Source organism: Prionailurus bengalensis, chromosome B4 (assembly GCF_016509475.1).
Source record: "Prionailurus bengalensis isolate Pbe53 chromosome B4, Fcat_Pben_1.1_paternal_pri, whole genome shotgun sequence".
Lineage (NCBI taxonomy): Eukaryota > Metazoa > Chordata > Mammalia > Carnivora > Felidae > Prionailurus > Prionailurus bengalensis.
The window spans coordinates 121,954,126-121,978,039 of record NC_057358.1 but is presented as its reverse complement, the minus strand read 5'-3'; the positions used below and the strand labels follow the sequence as shown (position 1 = coordinate 121,978,039).

General features: G+C 38.8%; 1 protein-coding gene across 9 annotated transcripts in view; it reads right to left on the bottom strand.

The window, feature by feature from the left end:
- The window catches only part of MYBPC1 (myosin binding protein C1), an 86,508-nt gene extending 86,077 nt beyond the window's left edge, over positions 1-431 (bottom strand). For all 9 annotated transcript variants that reach the window (XM_043562319.1, XM_043562323.1, XM_043562322.1 and 6 more), the window contains exon 1: positions 296-431. In XM_043562319.1, the coding sequence (XP_043418254.1) occupies positions 296-320 (25 nt within the window). In that variant the 5' untranslated portion in view covers positions 321-431. The remainder of the gene's footprint in view (positions 1-295) is intronic.
- Positions 432-23,914: the final 23,483 nt, after the last annotated feature.

The following is a 23,914-nucleotide window of genomic DNA, read 5'->3' as shown; positions in this document are numbered from 1 at the left end:
TAACATCCTTAAATTACACTTTGAGGATACCTTTCAACTGAATGATAAAATTATAATTTGATCATTTTAGTCACTATCCCTTCATAAGCCATCTTTCTCAGATATTTTTCAATTCGTTATACTCTTCCTATATTTTTCCTCTGGTCTGTGTACTGTAAAGGATCTTTTCCTTAAATCACAGTGATTCTATATCTTATAGTCTGTTTAAGAAACTGGGTATTTGTTTGAAAATAAATACCCAAATGAGCCTACTGTATTCAAAAGTACAACAAAGAGATTTATGGATGAGTCTTACCCTCTTTCTTAGTGGGTTCTGGCATGACCACAATAAAACGTTATTCTCCAAAAGTTTGTTCCCCTCCGAAACTAGTTGACAGAAACCCCACAGACAGTGAGAGATGGTGCAGGTCAGCGTGACAAGCAGTTGGGGAGAAGTCCAGTGCTTTTATACTGTGTCTGCACAGCAATCATGTTGGCACCGCCCTTTCTTCAACACAAGGATGCTGGAACTTGACAGCTATGAGGACCTTTCTCACATCTGTTGTCTGCACTCTGCTCTCTCGCCTACTGGAAGGAATCTCCTGTCCATCTCGTGTGGCTCTGAGAACACCTCTAACTTTCTAAATTCAGCTGCAGCTCCGTGTTCCTTCTTACTCTTATCTTTCTGTCTGATGAGGCATGTGTCGAGTCAGGAGTACAGAATGTTTGCTGGATGATAAAAAATTAAATTAAAAATCATAATATGCCAATTCAACATATACCTTAATTTTCACTAAGATTATAAGGAAAAAAATCTCTGTGTTCAGATGACAATGTTTATGCTTCCATTGGCTTTTTGTATGCATCAGTTCTTAATTATTGGTATTAATTTTCTTTCTCATTTTTTCAGTAATATGTTAATATTAATTTGTCAAGCCAAATTTCTATACTGAAAATCCTGCCTTATTTTTTGTTTTTGCAAGAATAGCAAGTGTTTCTGTTGGGATATACTTAGCATTTTCCTTTTTTCAAGAAATGTCCTGAAAAAAAAATACCGGACATATAAAAGAATGAAATAATGATACATGCTACAACATGGGGAAGCTTGAGAACATTATACTAAGTGAGAGAAGCTAGGTGCATAAGACCACAGTATACAATTCCACTGATATAAAATGCCCATGTTAGGCAAATCCAGAGTCAGAAAGTCAATTAGTGGTTGACTTTTTTCCAGGGGCTGAAAGGAGCTGGAATTGGGAGTCATTGATCATGGATGTGGAATTTCTTTGGGGGGGTGATGAAAATGTGTTCTAGAGTTAGATAGTAGTGATGGTTGTATAACGTTGTGAATGTGTTAAAAACCACGGAATTGTTCACTTAAAAATATATGGGCCATGAGAAAATACAGTTAGATAGACCTATAGCCATTGTTTTGTTTCAAGGTGGCCAACAGACACACAAATGTAACCTCAGATATTGGCAAACTATATCAGATTTGGCCACTTTCTCCCAAAACTCTCATGGAACTGACAAAGAAATATGAACTACCACATGGTCAAACTAAAAAAGACACCTTGCTTTCTTTGTCCACATGTGTGACACCTCAGAGACCAAGAGTAAAATTAGTTCATGTGGAAAGACGACTGTTCACGTATCTTTATTGGTATGTGTTTTTGAGATTATTTTCGAGGGACTTTGATTGATTTGTACTGAACCAGCCACACTGTCTCGTTTAATTTCCCTTGTGGCTGAGAGCGCAGCTGGTCAGACTTAGCTCTACCAAACTCTGTGCCAAGCTAACTTTTCATATAAGGATGGAAACTCAACTTAGAACTCAATAGCATCATGCTTTAGCTATGTGGTGGGGAGGGGGAGGGAAGCCAGTTAAGAAGGTCAATGAACATCTTCTATAAAGAAAGCCTTTTTTCAACCACATAGTGAGACTGAGCACATTGTTTTGCTTTTCTAAAATATTCCCTTGCTCTTAGATGCTAAACAGCTGAATGTCAGCCAGAAAACAGCCAATTTGGTAATATAAAGCTAGATATTCCTTGAAAGAAAAAGTAACTTTTTTTTGTCCTGAGTCTTCATGAGAGTATCAATTAACAGATGAAACAAATGAAAGAGGCTAGAATCTGAAGTCAGATCCTTGGGTTCTATTTTTCGACCTATCATCAACCAGCTGAGTTACTCTAAGAAAGTCAAGTGGCCTTTCTAGGCCTCAGTGTCCTTTTGTGTAAAATGAGGGACTAGAAAAAATGACCTCTGAAGCCCCTTCTAGGTTTAACGTCTTGATTCTATATGAGTAGTCCCTAAAAAAGAATCTTTTATTTTTCAGTATTCCCAGCACACTGGACACCACATGTAAAATGGACATAAGGACAAAGTGTCATATTGCAGAAGAATGTCTATAGTGATGGGCAGATTTCACGCGTGCCACAAGAGAGGTGCCATGCCATCATTGGCTTTGGCAGAAACTCCATTGGGTTTTTAATGCACTGATCATTTTACTGAAGCGAACAAATGCCAGGAAATATTGCAACCCATGGAGAAAATATTTTATGACCTGAAAAACTTTTTGGTAATATAGGACTTGATTGTAAAAAGACAAAAAAAATTATTGGAGGAATTGGAAGACAAATTCTAGGATAAATGCCATCTATAAGATGGTTGAAGTAAGATTTAAGTTAGAATAACAAGTAGATATGTGTAATTTTTCCAGGACTATATTGTTTTAGGAACACATAACCCTTGTTTTGGATCGTGTATATCCATTTAGTAGGTTACAGACTTCATCTCCAACATCACTCTCAGGAAGTGGGGAAAATAGTCAACAAGGCTCTTTTTTTCATTTGTTAAATGCTTTATTGGGTTTTTCCTTTTTTATTATTTAGTGTTATATTTGGGTGAATGTAGCCCTAAAATAACAACAGTTAAATCAAGATAGAACTGTCTTGCTCACACAAAATAAGTCTAAAAGTAACTAATTTAGAGTCATTATAGGGGCTCCACAGTGTCATCAGGATTCCAGGCTCCTTCTTCCTGCTCCACCATCCTCCAGGTAACTTCATGGCTTACTGTGGCTGCAAGTACTCTAGCTATTACATTCACATTCCAGGCAGCATTAAAAAAAAAAGAAAAAAAGGACTCAATTTTCCATTTTAATAAGACTTCTTTGAAGTTCCATACAAAACATCTAATACCTATCATTGGCCACAACTTGATTATATGGCCATATTTGGCTACAAAAGAAGCTGGGAAATGTAGTCCTTTATTCTCGGTTACAATGGACTTCTGTTACTGAAGAGAATGAAGCGAAGGGGTGTTGAATAGGCAAATATCAATCTCTGCCAGGTCTTCCAAAAGAAAAACAGTAATATTCCCTGCCTCAACCAAAGAATACAGAGAAGTATAAATGTAAGCTTCATCCTCTCTCCAACCTTGATCTCACTCCATGGTGTGAATGAAAGTCTACATTTCCTTGTGTATATAAGGACATAGCAGGGAGTTATTCATATATGTTTCACATCTTATTTTTCATATATTTTTCATAAGCAGGAGTTATTCATATATTTCTTTAAGTTTATTTTGAGAGAGAAAAAAGAGAGAGCGCATGAGCAGGGGAGGGGCAAAGAGAGAGAGGGAGAGAGAGAATCCAAACAGGCTCTACACTGTCAGTGCAGGTTGGGGTGGGGATGGAACTCACAAACCGTGAGATCACGACCTGAGCCAAAATCAAGAGTTGAACGCTTAACTGATTGAGCCACTCAGGCACCCTTATTCATCTATTTTTTATTTACTCTTTACTTTTTACATTACCCTTCAAGTTACTTTTTCCATTTAACCTGTCATAGACATCCCTTCGTGCTAATGTGTGTGTGTGTGTGTGTGCGTGTGTGTGCGTGTGTGTATACCTAACTCAATCTTTTTAATAGCTGAATAATCATTCATGGTATGGAAGTGCCATAGTGAGGCATATTTTTTCAACTAACTTCCCTTTTGATAGACATTTAGGTTATTTTCAGTGTTTCCCTACCACACTTAATACTGCAATAAGCATCATAGACGATAACCTTATATATCAATACTTTCAAATTAGGAAGATAGATTCTTAACAGTGAGCTCGCTGGTGCAAATGTATAGTTTGAATCTTAACAGATTTTTACTAGATTACACTCCCAAAAGGTTGCCTATGCTTTAGGTCAATCAGCAACATATGAGATTGCCTATTTTCTTATACCTTGGATTTTATCATTAAAAACCTCCCATAACATGTCAAATTAATGATTGAGAAATTATTATTTATTATTTGAGTTTCCATTTTTCCAAAAGGTTAAGCAGGATTTCATGTCTGCTGGTGATCTCTGTTTCTTTTTCTGTGAAACTGCTTTTTTCAAATACTTTACTTTTTATTAATCTTAACTCTGTAATATATGTTTCAAATAATTTTATCATTTTTGGTTTTTGATTTTATGATGTCTTTTGCTATCACAAAATTTTAAAATTTGTATTTATTTAAGTCTGTCATCTTCTCCTCTATAGCTTCTGGATTTCCTGTCTTATTTAAAAAAAAAAAAAGTCCCTCCACCCAGGATTACTCTTATAAATTTTCTTCAAATATTTTAAAATATTAAAATATTTTCTTATGTGAATTAGGGGGCCCAAACTTGTTTGTGTTCCCTCCTCACACATGCCTGCCTGCACCATTTCACTGTTATTTTACCACTGACTTGAAATGTTATCTAGAGTTTATGTTAAGTTCCCAAATAAACGACTCCATTCATAGAGGCAGTGTACCTTTTTCACTTGTCAGTGTGCTTTCTCTTTAAACCCATGACACAATTACTCCCTATTTACCCCCTCCTCAGCCCTCCACAAGCAACATGTTTCTGTCTCTGTGGATTTACCTATTCTGTGAATATTGTATACAAATGGACTCATTTGGTATGTGAACTTTTGTGGCTGGAATATTCTGTCTGATATTGATACTGAGGTCTGTTCCTTTCTGACAATAAATAATACCCAAACATGAATAAATAAACTAATGAAGCAAAAGTATCTTCCATCTAAAGGATACATTTCCAATAAAATGCTATTTTGTGCTTAATAATTATTTATCATGTAATATCTTTTATGTTGCTTTAATCAATTGTGTATAAACAATACTTCTAACAATAACTTAATTCTAAATACATTGCTAACACTATAAAGCCTTGTGGTCACAGAAAAAAATGTTTAAAAAAATTTCTATTTATATAACTTTTGAGGCAAAGAAAGATAAGATAAAACATTTTTTTCAACGTAAGGCAATAAATTATATTAAATGGGAATAGAATCCTATGAAGTTATGGGGCACCTGGGTGGCTCAGTCGGTTGAGCGTCCAACTTGAGCTCAGGTCATGATCTCATGGTTCATGGGTTCGATGCCCGCGTCAGTCTCTGTGCTGACAGCTCAGAGCCTGGAGCCTGCTTCGGATTCTGTCTCCCTCTTTCTCTCTGCCCCTCCCCTACTCACACTCTGTCTCTCTCTCTGTCTCAAAAATAAATAAATATTAAAAAAAAAAAAAGAATCCTATGAGGTTAAGTAGAATGAAAATATTTACCCAGGGAGAAAGGGAATAATGTTAAATTTCCTGTGTTTACTAGAGGAGAAAGCAGGAAAAGACCTCTCTGACCTCAGCTGCAGCAATTTCTTACTTGACACATCCCCAAAGGCAAGGGAATTAAAAGCAAAAATGAACTATTGGGACCTCATGAAAATAAAAAGCTTCTGCACAGCAAAGGAAACAATCAACAAAACTAAAAGGCAACCAATGGAATGGGAAAAGATATTTGCAAATGACATGTCGGACAAAGGGCTAGTATCCAAAATCTATAAAGAGCTCACCAAACTCCACACCCAAAAAACAAATAATCCAGTGAAGAAATGGGCAGAAAACATGAATAGACACTTTTCTAAAGAAGACATCCAGATGGCCAACAGGCACATGAAAAGATGCTCAGTGTCACTCCTCATCAGGTAAATACAAATCAAAACCACACTCAGATATCACCTCACGCCAGTCAGAGTGGCCAAAATGAACAAATCAGGAGACTACAGATGCTGGAGAGGATATGGAGAAATGGGAACCCTCTTGCACTGTTGGTGGGAATGCAAACTGGTGCAGCCACTCTGGAAAACAGTGTGGAGGTTCCTCAAAAAATTAAAAATAGACCTACCCTATGACCCAGCAGTAGCACTGCTAGGAATTTACCCAAGGGCTACAGGAGTACCGATGCATAGGGGCACTTGTACCCCAATGTTTAAAGCAGCACTCTCAACAATAGCCAAATTGTGGAAAAAGCCTAAATGTCCATCAACTGATGAATGGATAAAGAAATTGTGGTTTATATACACAATGGAGTACTACGTGGCAATGAGAAAGAATGAAATATGGCCCTTTGTAGCAACGTGGATGGCACTGGAGAGTGTGATGCTAAGTGAAATAAGCCATACAGAGAAAGACAGATACCATATGTTTTCACTCTTATGTGGATCCTGAGAAACTTAACAGAAACCCATGGGGGAGGGGAAGGAAAAAGAAAAAAAAGAGGTTAGAGGGGAAGAGAGAGCCAAAGCATAAGAGACTCTTAAAAACTGAGAACAAACTGAGGGTTGATAGGGGGTGGGAGGGAGGGGAGGGTAGGTGATGGGCATTGAAGAGGGCATCTTTTGGGATGAGCACTGGGTGTTGTATGGAAACTAATTTGGCAATAAATTTCATATAATAAAAAAAAATTAAAAAATATATTGGGGCACCTGGGTGGCTCAGTCGGTTAAGCGGCCGACTTTGGCTCAGGTCATGATCTCACAGCCCGTGAGTTCAAGCCCCGCGTCAGGCTCTGTGCTGACAGCTCAGAGCCTGGAGCCTGTTTCGGATTCTGTGTCTCCCTCTCTCTGACCCTCCCCCGTTCATGCTCTGTCTCTCTCTGTCTCAATAAATAAACGTTAAAAAAAAAAATATATATATATATATATACACAAACAGAAAATAAATAAATTTCCTGTGTTTAAAGAGCTTTTTTATGTGTTTTGAATATGTTAGGGTGGGTATTATACCACTCTGACATTTTTATTCTATGGAGATATTTAAAATAGTAAGGTTAGGGGCACCTGGGTTGCTCAGTCGGTTAAGCATCGACTTCAGCTCAGGTCATGATCTCACGGTTTGTGGGTTCGAGCCCCTCATCAGGCTCTGTGCTGACAGCTCAGAGCCTGGATCCTGCTTCAGATTCTGTGTCTCCCTCTCTCTCTGCCCCTCCCTGCTCATGTTCTCTCTCTCTCTCTCGCTCTCAAAAATAAATAAACATTTAAAAAATAAAATAGTAAGGTTATGGTTTTATTTTTATTTTTGATGCCAACACTTATAATTTTTTTTCAATGTTTATTTATTTTTGGGACACAGAGAGACAGAGCATGAACGGGGGAGGGGCAGAGAGAGAGGGAGACACAGAATCAGAAACAGGCTCCAGGCTCTGAGCCATCAGCCCAGAGTCTGACGCGGGGCTCGAACTCACGGACCGCGAGATCGTGACCTGGCTGAAGTCGGACGCTTAACCGACTGCGCCACCCAGGCGCCCCGATGCCAACATTTATAGAAGGCTGAAAATGATATTCTTTGCAACTATTTAAGCTTATGACAGAAACTTTTAAATAGCAATTTGAAAATCTGTAAAGATCATCCAAAATTTGCTTTGAAGGTGCATTAGCTTGGGCTACCCTAACAAAATACCACAGATTGGGTATCTTAAACAACAGAACTTGATTTCTCACAAGTCGGGAGTCCAGAAGTCTAAGATCAGAGTATCAACACGGTCAGGTTCTGGTGAGGGACCTCTTCCCAGCTATAGACAGCCACTTTCTCACTGTGTCCTCATAGGGCAGCGAGAGACAGAAAGTAAGGTCTCTGGTGCTCTTCTATAAGGGCACTAATCCCATTGTGAGGATCCCACCCTCATGACCTCATCTAAACCTAATTACCACCTAAATGCCCAATCTCCAAATACCATCAATTTAGGGTTAGGACTTAGCATATGAATTTTGGAGGCACACAGTTCAGTCCATAGCAAAAGGTATGTGAACAAAGTAGCTTCAGGGCTTTGTTTAAATGACCTGTTTTAATAAGAGACTCTTAAAAAATGAGAACAAACTGAGGGCTGATGGGGGGTGGGTGATGAGCATTGAAGAGGGCATCTTTTGGGATGAGCACTGGGTGTTGTATGGAAACCAATGTGGCAATAAATTTCATATATTTAAAATATAAATAAATAAATAAATAAATAAAATGACCTGTTTTAAGAGAAGAGAGTGGTCAGGAAGAAGTGGCTCACAGATTTAAGTGGCAATAAAAAGAGCCTGCCCCTCCCTCTGCTTCTGCTTTTCATCTCTTCCTTTGCTTGGGTCCTTGGGGTTTGGGGTGGGGAGCTTTCCCCAAGATTCTGCTCCTATCCCTCTGTTCTTTATGTATATTCTCCCCCTTGGTGAGCTAACCCTCCTCACCTTGTCATCTACGACTGTGTGAATGACTCCGAGAACCTATCTCTGACCTTGACCCTGAGCTCCACTTCTGAACATACAATGTGTACTGAGTATTAAAAATTTAATACATTAGAGATGTAACAATTGCTAAAATTGTTATATTTCCTTCCCATTGTTTCCTAAGCATATTTTGTGGAGAGTTTTTGAGTTTTAACTAAGTTGTGAAAAGCAGAGTTCCAGGATCCAAAATGAAATTAGTCCAAATACAACAGAAAACAGGTTATCAAGTGATTTAAAATTTAAAGTGTGACCCCACAGAATTATTACTGACATTCTAAGGTCTATCCATTCTCCCAGTCATAAACTGCCTCGTTGTATGTGAAACTAGAAGGAACAAGTGTGGCAAAGGTGGTGACAGCTTGGTGAATTTGTAAAATTTTAGCAGAGTTTTTGCAAAGCAATGACTACAGAGAATATTGTTTCCCTTTCTTTCTATGTGGGGTGGGGGGGATTGAGGTGTGTGTATGGGTATGGGGGGGTGGGGTGTGTATGTGTATGTGAGTGTGGGGTGTGCGGTGTGCGGTGTGTGTGTGTGTGAAATTTGTTCTATGTGCCCTTGCAGCTATCCAGACAGTGATGTTTCTACCCACGACATTATAAATTGATATGATGAATAACTTATCTTTAAATTTAGCCCACTAGTGAACAGATGGTGATAAAATTGAAGACGTTGCCCCCCAAAACTCTATAGGAACCTATTCCATTTTAAAAACTTTCTTGCACAAAATATTCCTGGACTCATCATTCTTGAAATGAAAAAGAAAGAAACCTGCCTTCTTGACATTCCTTAGTGTGACTTTGAATTTTATCTCACACCAAGTACAAGTTCATGCTGGAAGCCTTGCAGGCTATCAATAGAACTCTGCTCACCCGCCTTATTTTAAAGCAGAAGCATGTTAAGCTCTCTAAGCCTCCTCTCATAAGACATACCCTTCATCTCCCAAATTAGTCCTGGTGCCTTTGCTGGACCCCTTCCAAGATTCAGATGTTCTTTTAAGCTTCATGTCCTACCACACACCATGCAGTAGACTGCCAGCAGTGAGAGTTCCTTTGCCTCAAAATCTCCTTTAATTTATGGACCCTAACAATTTCCAGCGTCCATATCTCTTACTCTGTGCTTGTAGTGCTTACTGAAAAAACAAAAAATTGTCCCTAATTTTGATGACTATAGATTACATGTACCATACATTTATTTTCAGTAAGAAGCGAAAACTGAAGCAAAACAAAAAAACGAAGTACAGTGTCATGTACATCAGAGCTGTCTGACCTTGACCCATCATTTCCCTCTGCTGATCTTCATTCCTACTATTTCCTGCTGCTGAAGCAGTGTTCCTTCCCATCACAACGGTGCCAAAGGGGACCCATTTTGGAAGGATAAACTTGAAGTAATTTCCTCCATAGTCTTCTCTAATGCTCCAGTTGGAAATTATCTCTGGCTTCTCTCAATACTTTATATACAATCCTTGTATGGTGATTGCAGCCTTGTTTACCTCATATTGTCCTTGTTTGTGTGTCTTCGTTGCTTAAGCCAGAGACCTCAACCTGGTAGCCTACTAGCTAATTCCAGTTTGCAAATGAATTTTGTGTGGCCCACACACTTGTTTCATACAAAAAATATAAATATCATATAAAAGATGAATTTATGACTTCTCTTGGAAATATTTGGTCCAGAAAGAAACAATAAGCTGGAGCTCAACAGGGGCCACCCCGGTTGGCTTCTTGGGTCACTTCAGTCATTTATGTTACATGCCTAGTCCAGGTGGCCATTTGAACTTGCAGTACTTAGTCTAGACTATAGTATTCTTGAGGCAAGATCTTATCTTAATCGTATTTGTAGGCTACAGCAGACAGTAATTTGCAGCTGAAAAACTAAGTGTATCTGGTTTGAGAGGCAAGTCTTTCTTTTTTCTTGAAAGTGACTTAGAGGTTTGTCACTGGGATCTGACCAGTTCATCCCATTCTCCTGTCCCATCATAACACTGTTCAAAATTATCAATAAGTATCTATTCACTTTCTACTATGCGTTAAACACTTGGAGACACAAAGCAAAAAATGTGGCACCCTGCTTCATCCCAAAGGGGACTATTTGAGGTAACAAGAAATATACACATGGAATAATTTGTGAGCAAGATAGCATTGCAATTTCAAAGCCGCACAGAGAAGTGTTTAACAGATGAGATGCTGGAACCCGACAGAATTGGGTTCAGATCTTGGCTCTGTACTTAGGATCTTCTAATATCGGACAAATTATTTACCCTCTAAGCCTTAGTTTCCTCATCTTTCGCTGGCCCCTTTCGAGATCTAGCCTGAGACAATAATAATATCTGTCCTATAGAGATGTGAGAGGATTAAATGAGCTAACACATGTGAAGTCTTTGGTGCCGTGTGTGGACGTGCTAAGTGTTCTACAGGTGGAAGGAGTTATACTGGCAGTGAAATGATTCAGAATCGTCTATGGCAGATACAAGAACATCTAATCACTTTACAACATTTGCCAAGCGCTCTTTCCCATATAATCTGTATTATCAGCCAGGCTGCTATATTCTACTAAAAATGGCTGCTTAATATCCAGAATTTATTCCTATGTGGGATTGCTGACGCTGTGTGGGTGTGATGGAAAAGATCGGTTCGTCATTATGAGTCCTTTCACGCTGTGGACATGTAAAGGCCAGCCCTTGGTCTGCAGCTGCAGCTGCTATTTGCAGTGCTGGGCCTCTGAGATGGGATTCTGGGGCTCAGATTTATTTTCTGCTCCATGCCTTTGTTTGAAAAGACTGTAGTCCCGCTCAGCTGCCTTGACTGTTGCTGCTGTCCCGCAGTGCCCTCATTTTGCCTCCCTGGGTGAAGGTGTGCTTCCTCCCTCGGCTGTCTCCCAGAAAATTCAGGGAACCACTGTCATTATTCATTAGTAAACATTTATAATGTCCTGGGAGTCTTGCTAAGCATTTTACATGTATTATCTCATTTAAGTCTCACTGTTATTCTCATTTTAAGATGAGGAAACTTAGGGGTTCCTGGGTGGCTGCCAGTTAAGTGTCCCAACTTTGGCTCAGGTCATGATCTCTAGGCTCTTGGGGTAGAGCCCCGTGTCTGACTCTGTGCTGACAGGTCAGAGCCCGGAGCCTGCTTCAGATTCTGTGTCTCCCTCTCTCTCTGCCCCTCCACTACTCACACTCTGTCTCCCTCTCTCCCTCAAAGATGAATAAGTATTAAAGAAAATATGTAAGATGAGGAAACTGAGGTACAAGGAGATTAAAATTTTTTTCAAAGCTCACAGTAAGAAGTGGAACAAGTATTTGAAAGCAGGTATGTTTCCCAGAATCCACGGTCTTAACCATTAAACTATACCTCCTCAAATAAATTTATGTTAATATCTTTCCTTTGAAAACACATTTCTTCCAGTCCTTAATTGTTTAATCCTCCCTTAGCAGGACAACAAGGGTGTCCTCTCTAGGCTCACTTCATAGGCCTCCATAGAGTCATCTGAAACAGTACTGAAGGACTCTGAATAGCATTTGGACTCAGTGAGGAAAATGCAGTGATTTTTTTTTAATGTTTATTTATTTTTGAAAGAGAGAGAGAGACAGAGCATGAGTGGGGGAGGGGCAGAGAGAGAGGGAGACACAGGATCCGAAGCAGGCTCCAGGCTCCGAGCCGTCAGCACAGAGCTGGATGTGGGGCTCAAACTCACAAACCGAACTGTGAGAGCATGACCTGAGCCGAAGTTGGACACTTAACCGCAGAGCCACCCAGGTGTCCAAGGGTCTTTATATTTTAACTTTGAGGGAATGTACTAATAGATTGATTTCATTAGTTAGGGCCGCAAGTCAAAGTCACAGCATCATTTTAATGTTTCTGAAGAATATATTGTTCTTAGTTTCCATCAAGCAGAAAAGAGAAACATTTTCATATCTTAGGGGTTTGTCAAGTTCAAAGTCTTTTAAGTTAAAAAAAATTATGTATATTCAAATTATGTCAAGTCCAAAAGTCTTTAGATATTAATGGGAAGCCTATGCACATATTTAAGAGCTGAAGAAACACAAAATGATCTGATCAGCACGGTTCAGAGTTGGTTGGGAGTTGGGCTCTTAACAAAAGAGAACTAGGTACTGCGAGATAGAGGACAGAGAGCCTCCCATCAATTTTCAAAGCCCAAACCACAGTGACTAAGAGAAGGAGCTCAGGTTGACAGTAGAGGGTGGAGAAGAATCACTAAACGTCCCTGGAGCTCTAGGTGTCATGTCTGGATAAAATCACTGGTCCCAAATGATCACTATTACCTGGTATAGTATCTATCTTTATTGTGAAAAGGGCAACCTCAGTTAACTAGCCTAGTAATTGTCTTCATTAAATGAGGAGGTATTTTTGTTGTTGTTGAAAGACTGGGGGAGGGGCGTGAGTGAGCAAGGGGCAGAGAGAGACAGAGAATCTCAGAGAGGTAGAGGGAGACAGAGAGGCAAAGACAGAGAGAGAGAGAGAGAGAGAGAGAACTGGGGCTCATCTGAAGCAGGGCTCATGCTCACCAGAAGTGGGGCTCAAGCAGGGCTCCTGCTTACCCCACGCTGGGCTGGAGCTCACCTGATGGGGGACTTGAACTCAGGAACATGTGAGGCATGACCTGAGCTGAAGTCAGCTGCTTAACGACTGAGCCACCAGGTGCCCCCATGCATTTTTTTTTTTTAACTCTGGAAATATTTAGAATTAAGTCTAGGAAAATTTTCAGAGAATCAAAACCATGGTATGAATATTGTTGTATTGATGTATTGGCATTTGCTCTGTACTATTTAGAAGACAGCCTCATAACTCCAACTGAAAACGTGTAATTGAGTAATTGGTTTAGAATTGTGGTTTTAAGTTGAAATCTCATTGAGTTTTTGGGCGATATCAGCATATCTAAGGGAATTTTATTTTATACACACACATGAGTTATTTAAGTATTTAAGAATCTATTTAAGCAAAGTAAAATCTTTTAAACAAAACCCAAATATATTAAATTTATAAACTATAGCTTATTATATGTGCTACTTTGGAAAAATGATTTAGCTAACTAGATTTATTTTTATTTATTTTTTTAAGTTTATTTATTTATTTTGAGAGAAAGAAAGAACACATGCCAGTGGGGGAGGGGCAGAGAGCAAGAATGCCAAACAGGCTCAGCACTGCCCCTGGGGAGCTGGATGTGGGGCTTAAACTCATGAACTGCAAGATCATGACCTGAGCTCAAGTTGGACACTTAACCAACTGAGCCACCCAGGTGCCCCTAGCTAACAAGATATATAAGTGGAACAATCGTATGCTATCTCCTTAAAAGTGATCGCTAAATTTTACCACAGGTAAAAATATAATTATTGTATTTGTAAGCTCAGTTTAAGAGCTTAAAAAACCTAGATTTATAACGTGCAATTATGATAAACAATACCAATTGTTTATTCCAAAGCAAATCTCCAAATAATCTTTGCTATGTACAAATGCCTCCAGCACACCCTAAACCTTCCATGTACAGGAAGCATCTCTTGCCTGTCATTTGATTCAATTACAGTCTCCTGAGATATACAAGACTCCTATGACCGATCATTATCGGGGACCTCAATCCAATTCAGTTCAATGTCTATTTGTTGAGCATCTCCTTTGGGTCTACCACAGTGTTAGCACGGGGTATTCAACAATGAAAAGACTCAGTGTCTGCCCTCACAGAGCCTATAGTTTGCTGGGGAGACAGACATGAACAACTCACCTCACTGAATGACAGTTCACCACATTATCACACTCATGGTGGAGGGTTGGGTTGAGCACCTCTTCAATACCACCTAGTGGACTAGAGTTTCCTGTTACTGATACTACTATTGGTGTAGTATGGTTTGTTGGTGACACCATGGAACTATTCAAGAAGCCAGATATGATTTCTTTCATTGGTTGAAGGAGAGTCTGCCCCCACCTGCTCAAAGGACTTCTCGTAGTCAAAGTTGCATTATCCACACAGTATGACTGCTGTTTTTCCCATATTCCTTATCAGGGTTAATAGCTCTACTCTCAATTCAGTTGTCCAAGACAGAAAATCTGATTTCACATTGTCCCCCTATCCTCCAAGCTCTAATAAGTCTATTTGCACCATAGCATCTTGGTCATTTACCCTCTTATAGACAAATGGAGATTATCACAATTGCACATATAGGTCAGGTCTCCTGTTACATCCATGTGTCTCTATTTGCATATGACTTGCATCCTGGGACATATTTCCAAGTAGAAGATCTACAGAGTCATATCCCATACTTACATTACATAAATGACCTAAACCTCCAATAACATTTTTTAAATCCTACAGTTTGTATGTTTGTGATTCTGGGTCCTCCATACAGGACCTAAGTTGGCTATCTCCCATGAAGTTAGTCTTTTCTATAATCCCAGTTAGGGAATTAAACATTTTCTCAAAAAAAAGTTACTAAAGAGGGATGAGGTTCAGATATGGTACCTAAAAGCCTCTTAGACCCTCCCTCATAGGGATTAAGAGCTTTCCCACACAGGCCTTTCTTCTCCTCAGGACTATGTGGATGGGTTCTGAGCCTTCCAGGCTAACACCACAAAACAAATAAACTCTGAAATTAGAACAACCAACTTGAAAATTCTTGGCAATATTTATAAAAGCTGAATGGGACCCTGCAATTCCACTCCACACTTAATGGCGTATGCACTTTTCCATATGCATATTATACTTCAGTGCAAACTGATCCAGCTGCTCTGGAAAACAGTGTGGAGTTTCCTCAAAAAATTAAAAATAGGGGGCGCCTGGGTGGCTCAGTCGGTTAAGCGTCCGACTTCAACTCAGGTCACGATCTTACGGTTCCTGGGTTCGGGCCCCGCGTCGGGCTCTGGGCTGATGGCTCAGAGCCTGGAGACTGCTTCTGATTCTGTGTCTCCCTCTCTCTCTGACCCTCCCCGTTCATGCTCTGTCTCTCTCTGCCTCAAAAATAAATAAACGTTAAAAAAAATTAAAAAAAAAATAGAACTACCCTATGACCCAACAAAAGCACTACTAGGAATTTATCCAAAGGATACAGGAGTTCTGGTTCATAGGGGCACTTGTACCCCAATGTTTACAGAAGCACTTTCAACAATAGCCAAATCATGGAAAGAACCCAAATGTCCATTGACGGATGAATGGATAAAGAAGATGTGGTTTATATATATAATGGACTACTACTTGGCAATGAGAAAGAATGAAATCCTGCCATTTGCAACAATGTGGATAGAACTGGAGGGAATTATGCTAGGTGAAATAAGTTAGTCAGAGAAAGACAGATATCATATGTTTTCACTCATATGTGGAACTTGAGAAACTTAACAGAATACCATGGGGGAAGGGAAGGAGAAAAAATAGTTTCAAACAGAGAGGAAGGCAAACCCATAAGAGACTCTTAAGTACAGAGAACAAACCGAGGGTTTATTTGGGGGGCTGGGGGGGTGGTGGGAGACAGGAAAATGGGTGATGGGCATTGAGGAGGGCACTTGTTGGGATGAGCACTGGGTGTTGTATGTAAGTGATGAATCATGGGAATCTACCCCCGAAACCAAGAGCACACTATATACAATGTATGTTACCTAACTTGACAATAAATTATATTAAAAAATAACATTTTCTTTATTTCTTTATAAAATAAAATCTTTTAGCTATGAAAAAAATCAACTTTGGGATATAGCTCCAAAATAATATAGGTAGCAAGGGACTTGGTAGAATAAAAATCAAAAAGATTGGCTATGAGTTGATAGTTGTTGAAGCTGGGTGATTGATCATTATACCTATAGAATGATCATACTCTTGTGTTTGAAGGTTTTGATAATAAAAATACAAAAACCAGAGGAAAAAAGCTAATTACCTATCTTAGGCTAATTAGAATGGAAAGGCTGACTGGAGGAAATGAAATCACCTCTCCCCACTTTCTCCTAGTGTGAAATCTTTGGAAAATAATAATTTAGTAAAAGCTGCTTTATTCAACATGATAATAGGGTGGGCTAATAAAAAAATATGTGATAATTTTTTAATGATATCTATCAATATTTGTATGTAGACTTTACAAGTGCACATTCAGTCATCTATCTTTTGATATAAAACTAAGTCTTTTTCTTTTTTAAATATGCTGACTAGAGATCTTTGTTAATTTATCACATAAATGGCATTCATAGGATTTCCAACATTTGTTTCACAAAAGCAGAGCCAAAATTTAGTCCTAGAATTCTTCTAGATTATTATCATTTTCTAAGTCTTACAGTTCATAGTTTCACCACTTGGGCATTTATTTTTGCAATTTGAATTAATTATGTATTCCACCTAGTTATCAAATAACCCTCCACATTCACATTTAATCTGTTTACTTAACATTTAATTAAATTCTAATTACAAGTAAATGGCATAAACAAGTTTGGGAACAAAAAATACTCTTGATAAGGCTGTAACTCCATTGGTAAGAAAGGTAAGCTTATGTGGGGTGCCTGGCTGGCTCAGTCAGTAGAGCATGCAACTCTAGATCTCAGGGTCAAGAGTTCAAGCCACATTGGCATGGAGCCTACTTAAAATAAAAAATAAATGGAAAAGAAAAGAGTATTCCAGGGTGGTAGGGGCATCAGTCAGCACGTTTCTAGAGAAAGGTGGTTAATTTTTCCAGTTAAGTAGAGTTGGATAAAAATAGTTGATAGTAATGTCTATTAATTCTTGTCTACTTAGTCTGACTCAAGCATTATGCTGAGCATTTTGCATATTTTATTCCATTAAAAAATTCTTTTTAATGTTTGTTTATTTACTTTGAGAGAAGGGGGCAGGGGCAAGAGAGAAGAGAGAAAAATCCCAAGCAGGCTCCACATTGCCAGTGCAGAGCCTGATGTGGGGCTCAATCCCACAAACTACGAGAACATAACCTGAGCCAAAATCAAGAGTCAGATGCTTAACCAACTGAGCCATCCAGGCGCCGCTACATTTAATCCTTTATTAAGGATTCTGTATTCATTATTTCATTTAATTCTTTCAATATCCCTGAAATTATCATCACCATTTCACAGATGAAAAAGAAAAAAACAAACAAACAAGTTTCAGATAAATTGAGTCATTTGTCCAAATATATAGATAATTAGAAAATAGAAGAGTCAGAATTTCAACTTGTGTGGTCTGTCCAACACTCACCCTTAGCTGCTGTGGTCTCTGCTTCTCATTTTCAGTAAGTCATGGAAAGCTGGGAAAAAAAATGGTTAAAGCATGTCCCCATTACCTAAAGTAGGAGAACTTCATTTGACCAAAAATGCCCTCCACTTCAAAGTGTCTCAGGCTCACATTTTGAGGGCTTACTAAATAGGGAATAGAGCAAGATACCAGAGGAAGCCAACTGTCTGGCTTCATCCTTTCTTAGGAAGCTAGCTCTGAAAGGAGAGAAAGACCTTGGTAAGCATGACATCATAAAGTAGCCATGAGGCACCCTCAGTAAGACAAGTTCACCTTCTTTAAATAATTTCTGTGGGTATCTTCACCACAAGTCAGATTCTCTTCTCTTACCAACTGTCTTGGTTATATCATTAGCACAGTCCAGTTGCCCCCTTCTGAGAAAGGGAGGAAAAAAATTTCAAGTTCCAACCAGATGCTTGCAGGTTGCTCAGGGAATTTGAAATAGAAAATTTCTTTCAGATTTAGGTGGTTTGCAACCCAGTTACCCATCAGAATCTCCTGGGGAACCTTGAAAAAAATACCCATACCGAGGCTTTCACTGCCTTGTTCAAGTACACAGTCAGATTTAATTGGGGTGGATGGGATGGAGCTCCAGCACCATGATTTTTTGTTTATTAATGTTCTCCCAGGTGATTAAAATCTGCAGCCAAGTCTATAACCACAGGTGTCAACAGTCAGACTTTTAAAGACCGAGTGGTGTAGTTGATTGGTCCAAAGGAAGAATTTCTACAGGTGTAGCTCACTTTATACAATGGGGATATTTCTGAAAGGCCATTGGAATTATAAATGCCACCTTGCTCACTAACTTTAATTACAAAAGGCCTATTTTTTTTCTTTTGTGGCTGCTCATTGACACTCCAGTTTCTTTGTCAAGTAGCAATGATCTAATAACCATTACTAAATTCACCAGGAAAACTCATATAGAAGGAATTCTGTAGTGAATAGTTTTGTGATTATTTTTTAAAAGCCTAATACTGAACTGTGTATAAAAGGTCATATTCTGTTCATTAGTCACAGAAAAAAACAGTTTTCTCCCCCATTTCCTTTAAAAGTTATCATGTATCTTTCCTTTAAAATCTCAAGTTAGATGAAAATGGAATTTTGGTGCTGTATCTGAATTAGTAAGGACAAGAAGGTTAAAAAACATAATGTGGTTAAAAAGGAATAAAATATGGTAGCAAATAATTCTATATTATGTAACTTTTCAAAAGATTTTTTTAAAAAATGTTTATTTACTTTTGAGAAAGAGAGTGTGAGCAGAGGAGGGGCAGAGAGAGAGGGAGAAAAAAAATACCCCAAGTGGGCTCTGTGCTGACAGCAGTCAGCTCAGTGTGGGGCTTGAACTCATGAACCATGGGATCATGACCTGAGCCGAAGTCAACGCTTAACCCACTGAGCCACTCAAAGGCCCCTATGTAACCTTTTAAAATGTAAGAAAATTCATGGGATGCCTGGGTGGCTCAGTTAGTTAAGCATCCAACTTCAGCCCAGGTCATGACCCCATGCTTTGTGGGTTTAAGCCCAGCATTGGGCTCTGTGCTGACAGCTTGGAGCCTGCTTCAGATTCTGTATCTATCTCTGTCTCTGCCTCTCCCCTGCTTGCACTCTGTCTCTCTGTCCCCCAAAATAAGTAAATATTTAAAAAAATTTGTTTTAATGTAAGAAAATTCACCACTTATTTTTTCCCCCAATATCAATTTCATGATATTCCAGGGGAGGGGGGTCAACAATATGTTCAGCTAACTTAGAACAAAACAAAGATATTTTTGTATTTTACTGGTCCACATCACCCAATTATTTACAAAATAGTCTGTTAGAAAAGACTCTAACTTTACATTTTCTACTGATTTGAAAGGGAAATGGGAGAAGGAGAGAAAGAAGATCTGGATATTTTTTAAGGACTGCATTTTTGCAGGTTATGCTGATGATAAGCAAACCCTATACGTCAGAGTATAAAATCATCCCCAGAGGGACCAAAGTGGAATTTTCACAATGCTACATGGCGCAATTGGCCAAATGTGTCATAAAGTGTTATTTTCCCCTTCCTATCAAACTCAAAAGCCCATCTTTCTTATCTATTCTGAGAAAATCCCATGTGCTTGAAGTATTCTTTATGAGAGACAAGAACTCTGTCGGCACATTTCCATTTTTATAGAAAAGGGAAATCGTACATTTCCAGTTCTCTCTTATATTTCTCCTCAAGGTTTACTCAAGGTCATATTAATGTTTTTTTGTAGGAAAAAAATTTACATTCACTTGAATCAAAATGACTTTTTTTAAAGAAAGTAAAATATTAAACTCTTACACTGACCTTTTCTATATTTATTTTAAAAGAAACTGATGCTTACACAAAATGATGTGTCATCACATTTAAAAAAATATAGCTTGCTGTTCCTTCCTTCCTCCTTGGCCATTTTAAACATGTATATTTATAGGTTTGATGAAATGCATACTTTGTATATATTTATCCCATGAACCCTACATACTTAAGGAGATTTATAGAGTCATTTTCCTAAGCACAATTGACTGAAATCTCTCTTCATGACCTCTCAATGTCCCTGCAACTTTGTGTTCCCCTCAATAAACTGAGCAACCAACACATGAGTCTAAACTTTCTGAGAGAAAGGGACAATCTGCAGATTTAGAAAAAGTTTTCTCTCCCTCCCCAGAATTTCCCAGTTTCTAAAGACAGAGAACTAGAGACACTGGTTGAGAGGCCCTCCTATGGGGGAAGATTCTTCATCCCAAAATAAACTCTTCCTGCTCAAGTTAGAGCCTCAGGCTTAAAGTCTCAGCGTTCTGGAACCAGAACAATACAAACATGGGCTAAGTGGAATGAGACAGGAGCATTTGTACGTGATGTGATCATCGCTTTGTTAGTGCAGGCTCAGTGACACATTGGGAATGCGTTGAGGTTAGGGGGGATTTTTGTCAATATAAAGGAAGACTAGGTGCCACCTACTGGTGAAGAAACTGAACACTTTCCATTTTTCCAAAACAAAGTTAAGTGTCTTTTCAGACAAGGTAGTGTGTAGGAGCTGTTTGTAGGATATGCAAACCATCATCCTGTGGTCATGATAAGTTAGAAAGGCTGTCTAACACATTCCCCAGCCTGATTTGGAAACTTACATTTCCATTTCTAAAAATTTACTCTACGAAACTCTGTACACAAGATAGTAAAGATTAAGTAAAAGGGTGTTTACTGGGGCGCTGTTTGCAACTAAGAAAATGAGCCAAGTGTCCAGTAATGGGGGTCCGATTAAATATATTATATATATTTGCTACACAATAAGATGGCACATATAAAGGAGTTAATAGCCACCAAAAAGAAATAGAGTTATATTTTGTCATGGAGTGCTACGTTTGAGATATAACGGGAAATAAGCAAGTTGCAGCACAGAAATATATATGTGTATATAATATGATCCTGCTTTGTAAATAATAACAATAATAATTATAATAATAATAGGAAGTATTGTTCAATAAAGAAGTGACAGTTTTATACCATGTACCATTTGTAACTAGGATTAAAACAACACAAATGAGGGGCGCCTGGGTGGCGCAGTCTGTTAAGCGTCCGACTTCAGCCAGGTCACGATCTCGCGGTCCGTGAGTTCGAGCCCCACGTCAGGCTCTGGGCTGATGGCTCAGAGCCTGGAGCCTGTTTCCAATTCTGTGTCTCCCTCTCTCTCTGCCCCTCCCCCGTTCATGCTCTGTCTCTCTCTGTCCCCAAAATAAATAAACGTTGAAAAAAAAAACACAAATGATTTTTAAAGGAAAATAAGAAATTCTCAAGGTTTAGCTATGTAACATTTTATTGTTTAAATTTTGTACATTAAAAAAATTTTTTTAATGTTTTTTTATTTTTGAGGGGGGGCGGAGGAGGGGCAGAAAGACAGGGAGACGCAGAATCCGAAGCAGACTCCAGGCTCTGAGCTGTCAGCACAGGGCCTGACAGAGGGCTCAAACTCACAAACCGTGAGATCATGACCTGAGCCAAAGTCGGACGCTTAACCAACTGAGCCATTCAGGTGCCCCTAAATTTTGTGCATTTTAAACATAAAAATAGTTTATACCCTTTTTAAAAACTTTGATTTACACATGCACCTCCTTTTCTAGGAACTTATTCTACAAAAAAACACTTGCATGAAATAGCAAAGATTGTGTGAAATCATGCAGATAGAGAAAAGCTATAGAAATTGAAAAAAAATCCATGTGATATACAAAGAAAAAAAATAAATCACCTGCAATTCCACTACCCAAGTGTTCAATGTGGTTGGTATATTTACTTCCTTTTGGTATCAGTTTCACAGTGTTCTTTACACACACATCTTATGTGCTGCTTTTCTGTGCCACATTATAATAACTCTAGAAATTGCCCAGTTTCAAAAACACTCCTTTTCATTTCCTATGCTGCATCTTGAGGTCATTTAAAACAAACTTCACAGCTTTACCCTCCCATCTCAACCCCTTCTCTTTGTTAACCTCTAAGTTTAAATATTGCTTTCATGCCGTCACTAGGGATAAAACTTTAGCATCTTCCAAAATAGAGACCAAGGAAATGATCAGATTTCTTTAACACTCAACTCAGCATAATAACTTGGCTGATGGAATAAGTACATGCTGAAGAGTGGCGCACAGGACCTCATAAATAAAAGGCTGGTTGCAAATATCACAATTCTTGCAAAATCTGACCAATTTAGAAAATAAGATCCTTTGGTGAAATGAAACCAACTGGAAAGATTGACTTAATCTGATTTGAATCTGAGGGAAGAACTGTGTAAGACACGAGGAAGACTTATTTAGAGAAGTACTTGATAAATCAGGCTTATGTACTTTCTCTTTAACCGACAGGGAGGCTCCTCATGGACTTGGAAAAGCAAAAAGCAGGGGTTTATGCAACCCTGAGTGTTGACGGAAAATTTTATTCAAGTGCCTGGCTTGCCTAAGAAAGGAGGAGAAAACAATTGAGGTGACAGTGATAGTGAGCCAGAGGCTTGAGGGTTTTGCTATGTGAGGCACCACTGTATTACACTCAGAGCTATTTTGGGGACGGTCACAAGAGTACTTGAACCCTGAACAAAGAACCTCTCCTTGCCTTATCCCATTGCAGATGGGAGTGAAGTGTTTCAAGTGCCCGAAATCTAAAGCAACTGTGAAACTCCAACCAAAAGGCTAATGGATGGGGGTCTCTTCCATTCTTTTGGTCTGCCCTCCTTCTAAAAAACTGCAACGTCCCCAAACCCATTTTAGCCCCATTTACTCATGGCATTTATAATCGTCTGCTTAAGGGCACATTTGATAGGACTGATGAAACAGAGTGAGCATCTGATACAGCTGGTGACAGGTACAGTAAGGAAATGTCATTAACTCTGGTTACACTTAGTTTTAGCCAACTTCGTCCTCAGAGACTGCCATGGGTACCAGTGGCCATTGAATTTAGGAAAGGAAAAATAACAATACCAAGAACACATGCCCAAAGTCATTTTCCCTTGCAGGTCAGCAATTCAGGAATATTCAAACCTTTAAGCTTTTCCTGTGACAGATACAGGAGAATAAGTTTTAAATAATAATACAGAGAAAAACACCTTACGATATACAACAAGCCACACTACAGTTAGTTGGATAATATTAAGGTCTTTCCGAGCTCAACATTACTCAGTATCTGCTCTCGAAAATATCTCTGTAACAAGTTAAGACATGGATCCCAAGCCCTATCCTACATTAGTGCCAGCTACCTGCAGTCTTTTCCCCCTTCTTTCATTGGCCTGAACTTGACTAAGATCCCAAATGAACAAGGATCTTTCATCTATGCCACAGACTTCCAGGGCAGTTATAAATATAGGCTCAAACTGCCTTACTCATGGAGTTAAGTTTAACTTCTGATATACGAAGTGCTAATAGTTTCAGTGAAGACCTGGCAAAATATCTGAAGTGCTCTCTTTCCTAGTAATATATTATGATTCTATTATCCAAGCTAATTACAACTCATTCAGATGATAACTTCTCCCAGCCTCTTTGCTTTCTATCCTCATTCAGATTTAATTGTAATGTTCAAGTTCTGTTTCATCAAAACATTTTAATATAAGAAGAAAACCATTCTCAGCTCTCCATCTCAAGAGGGCTAATGTAACAAATACTACTCTTTACTG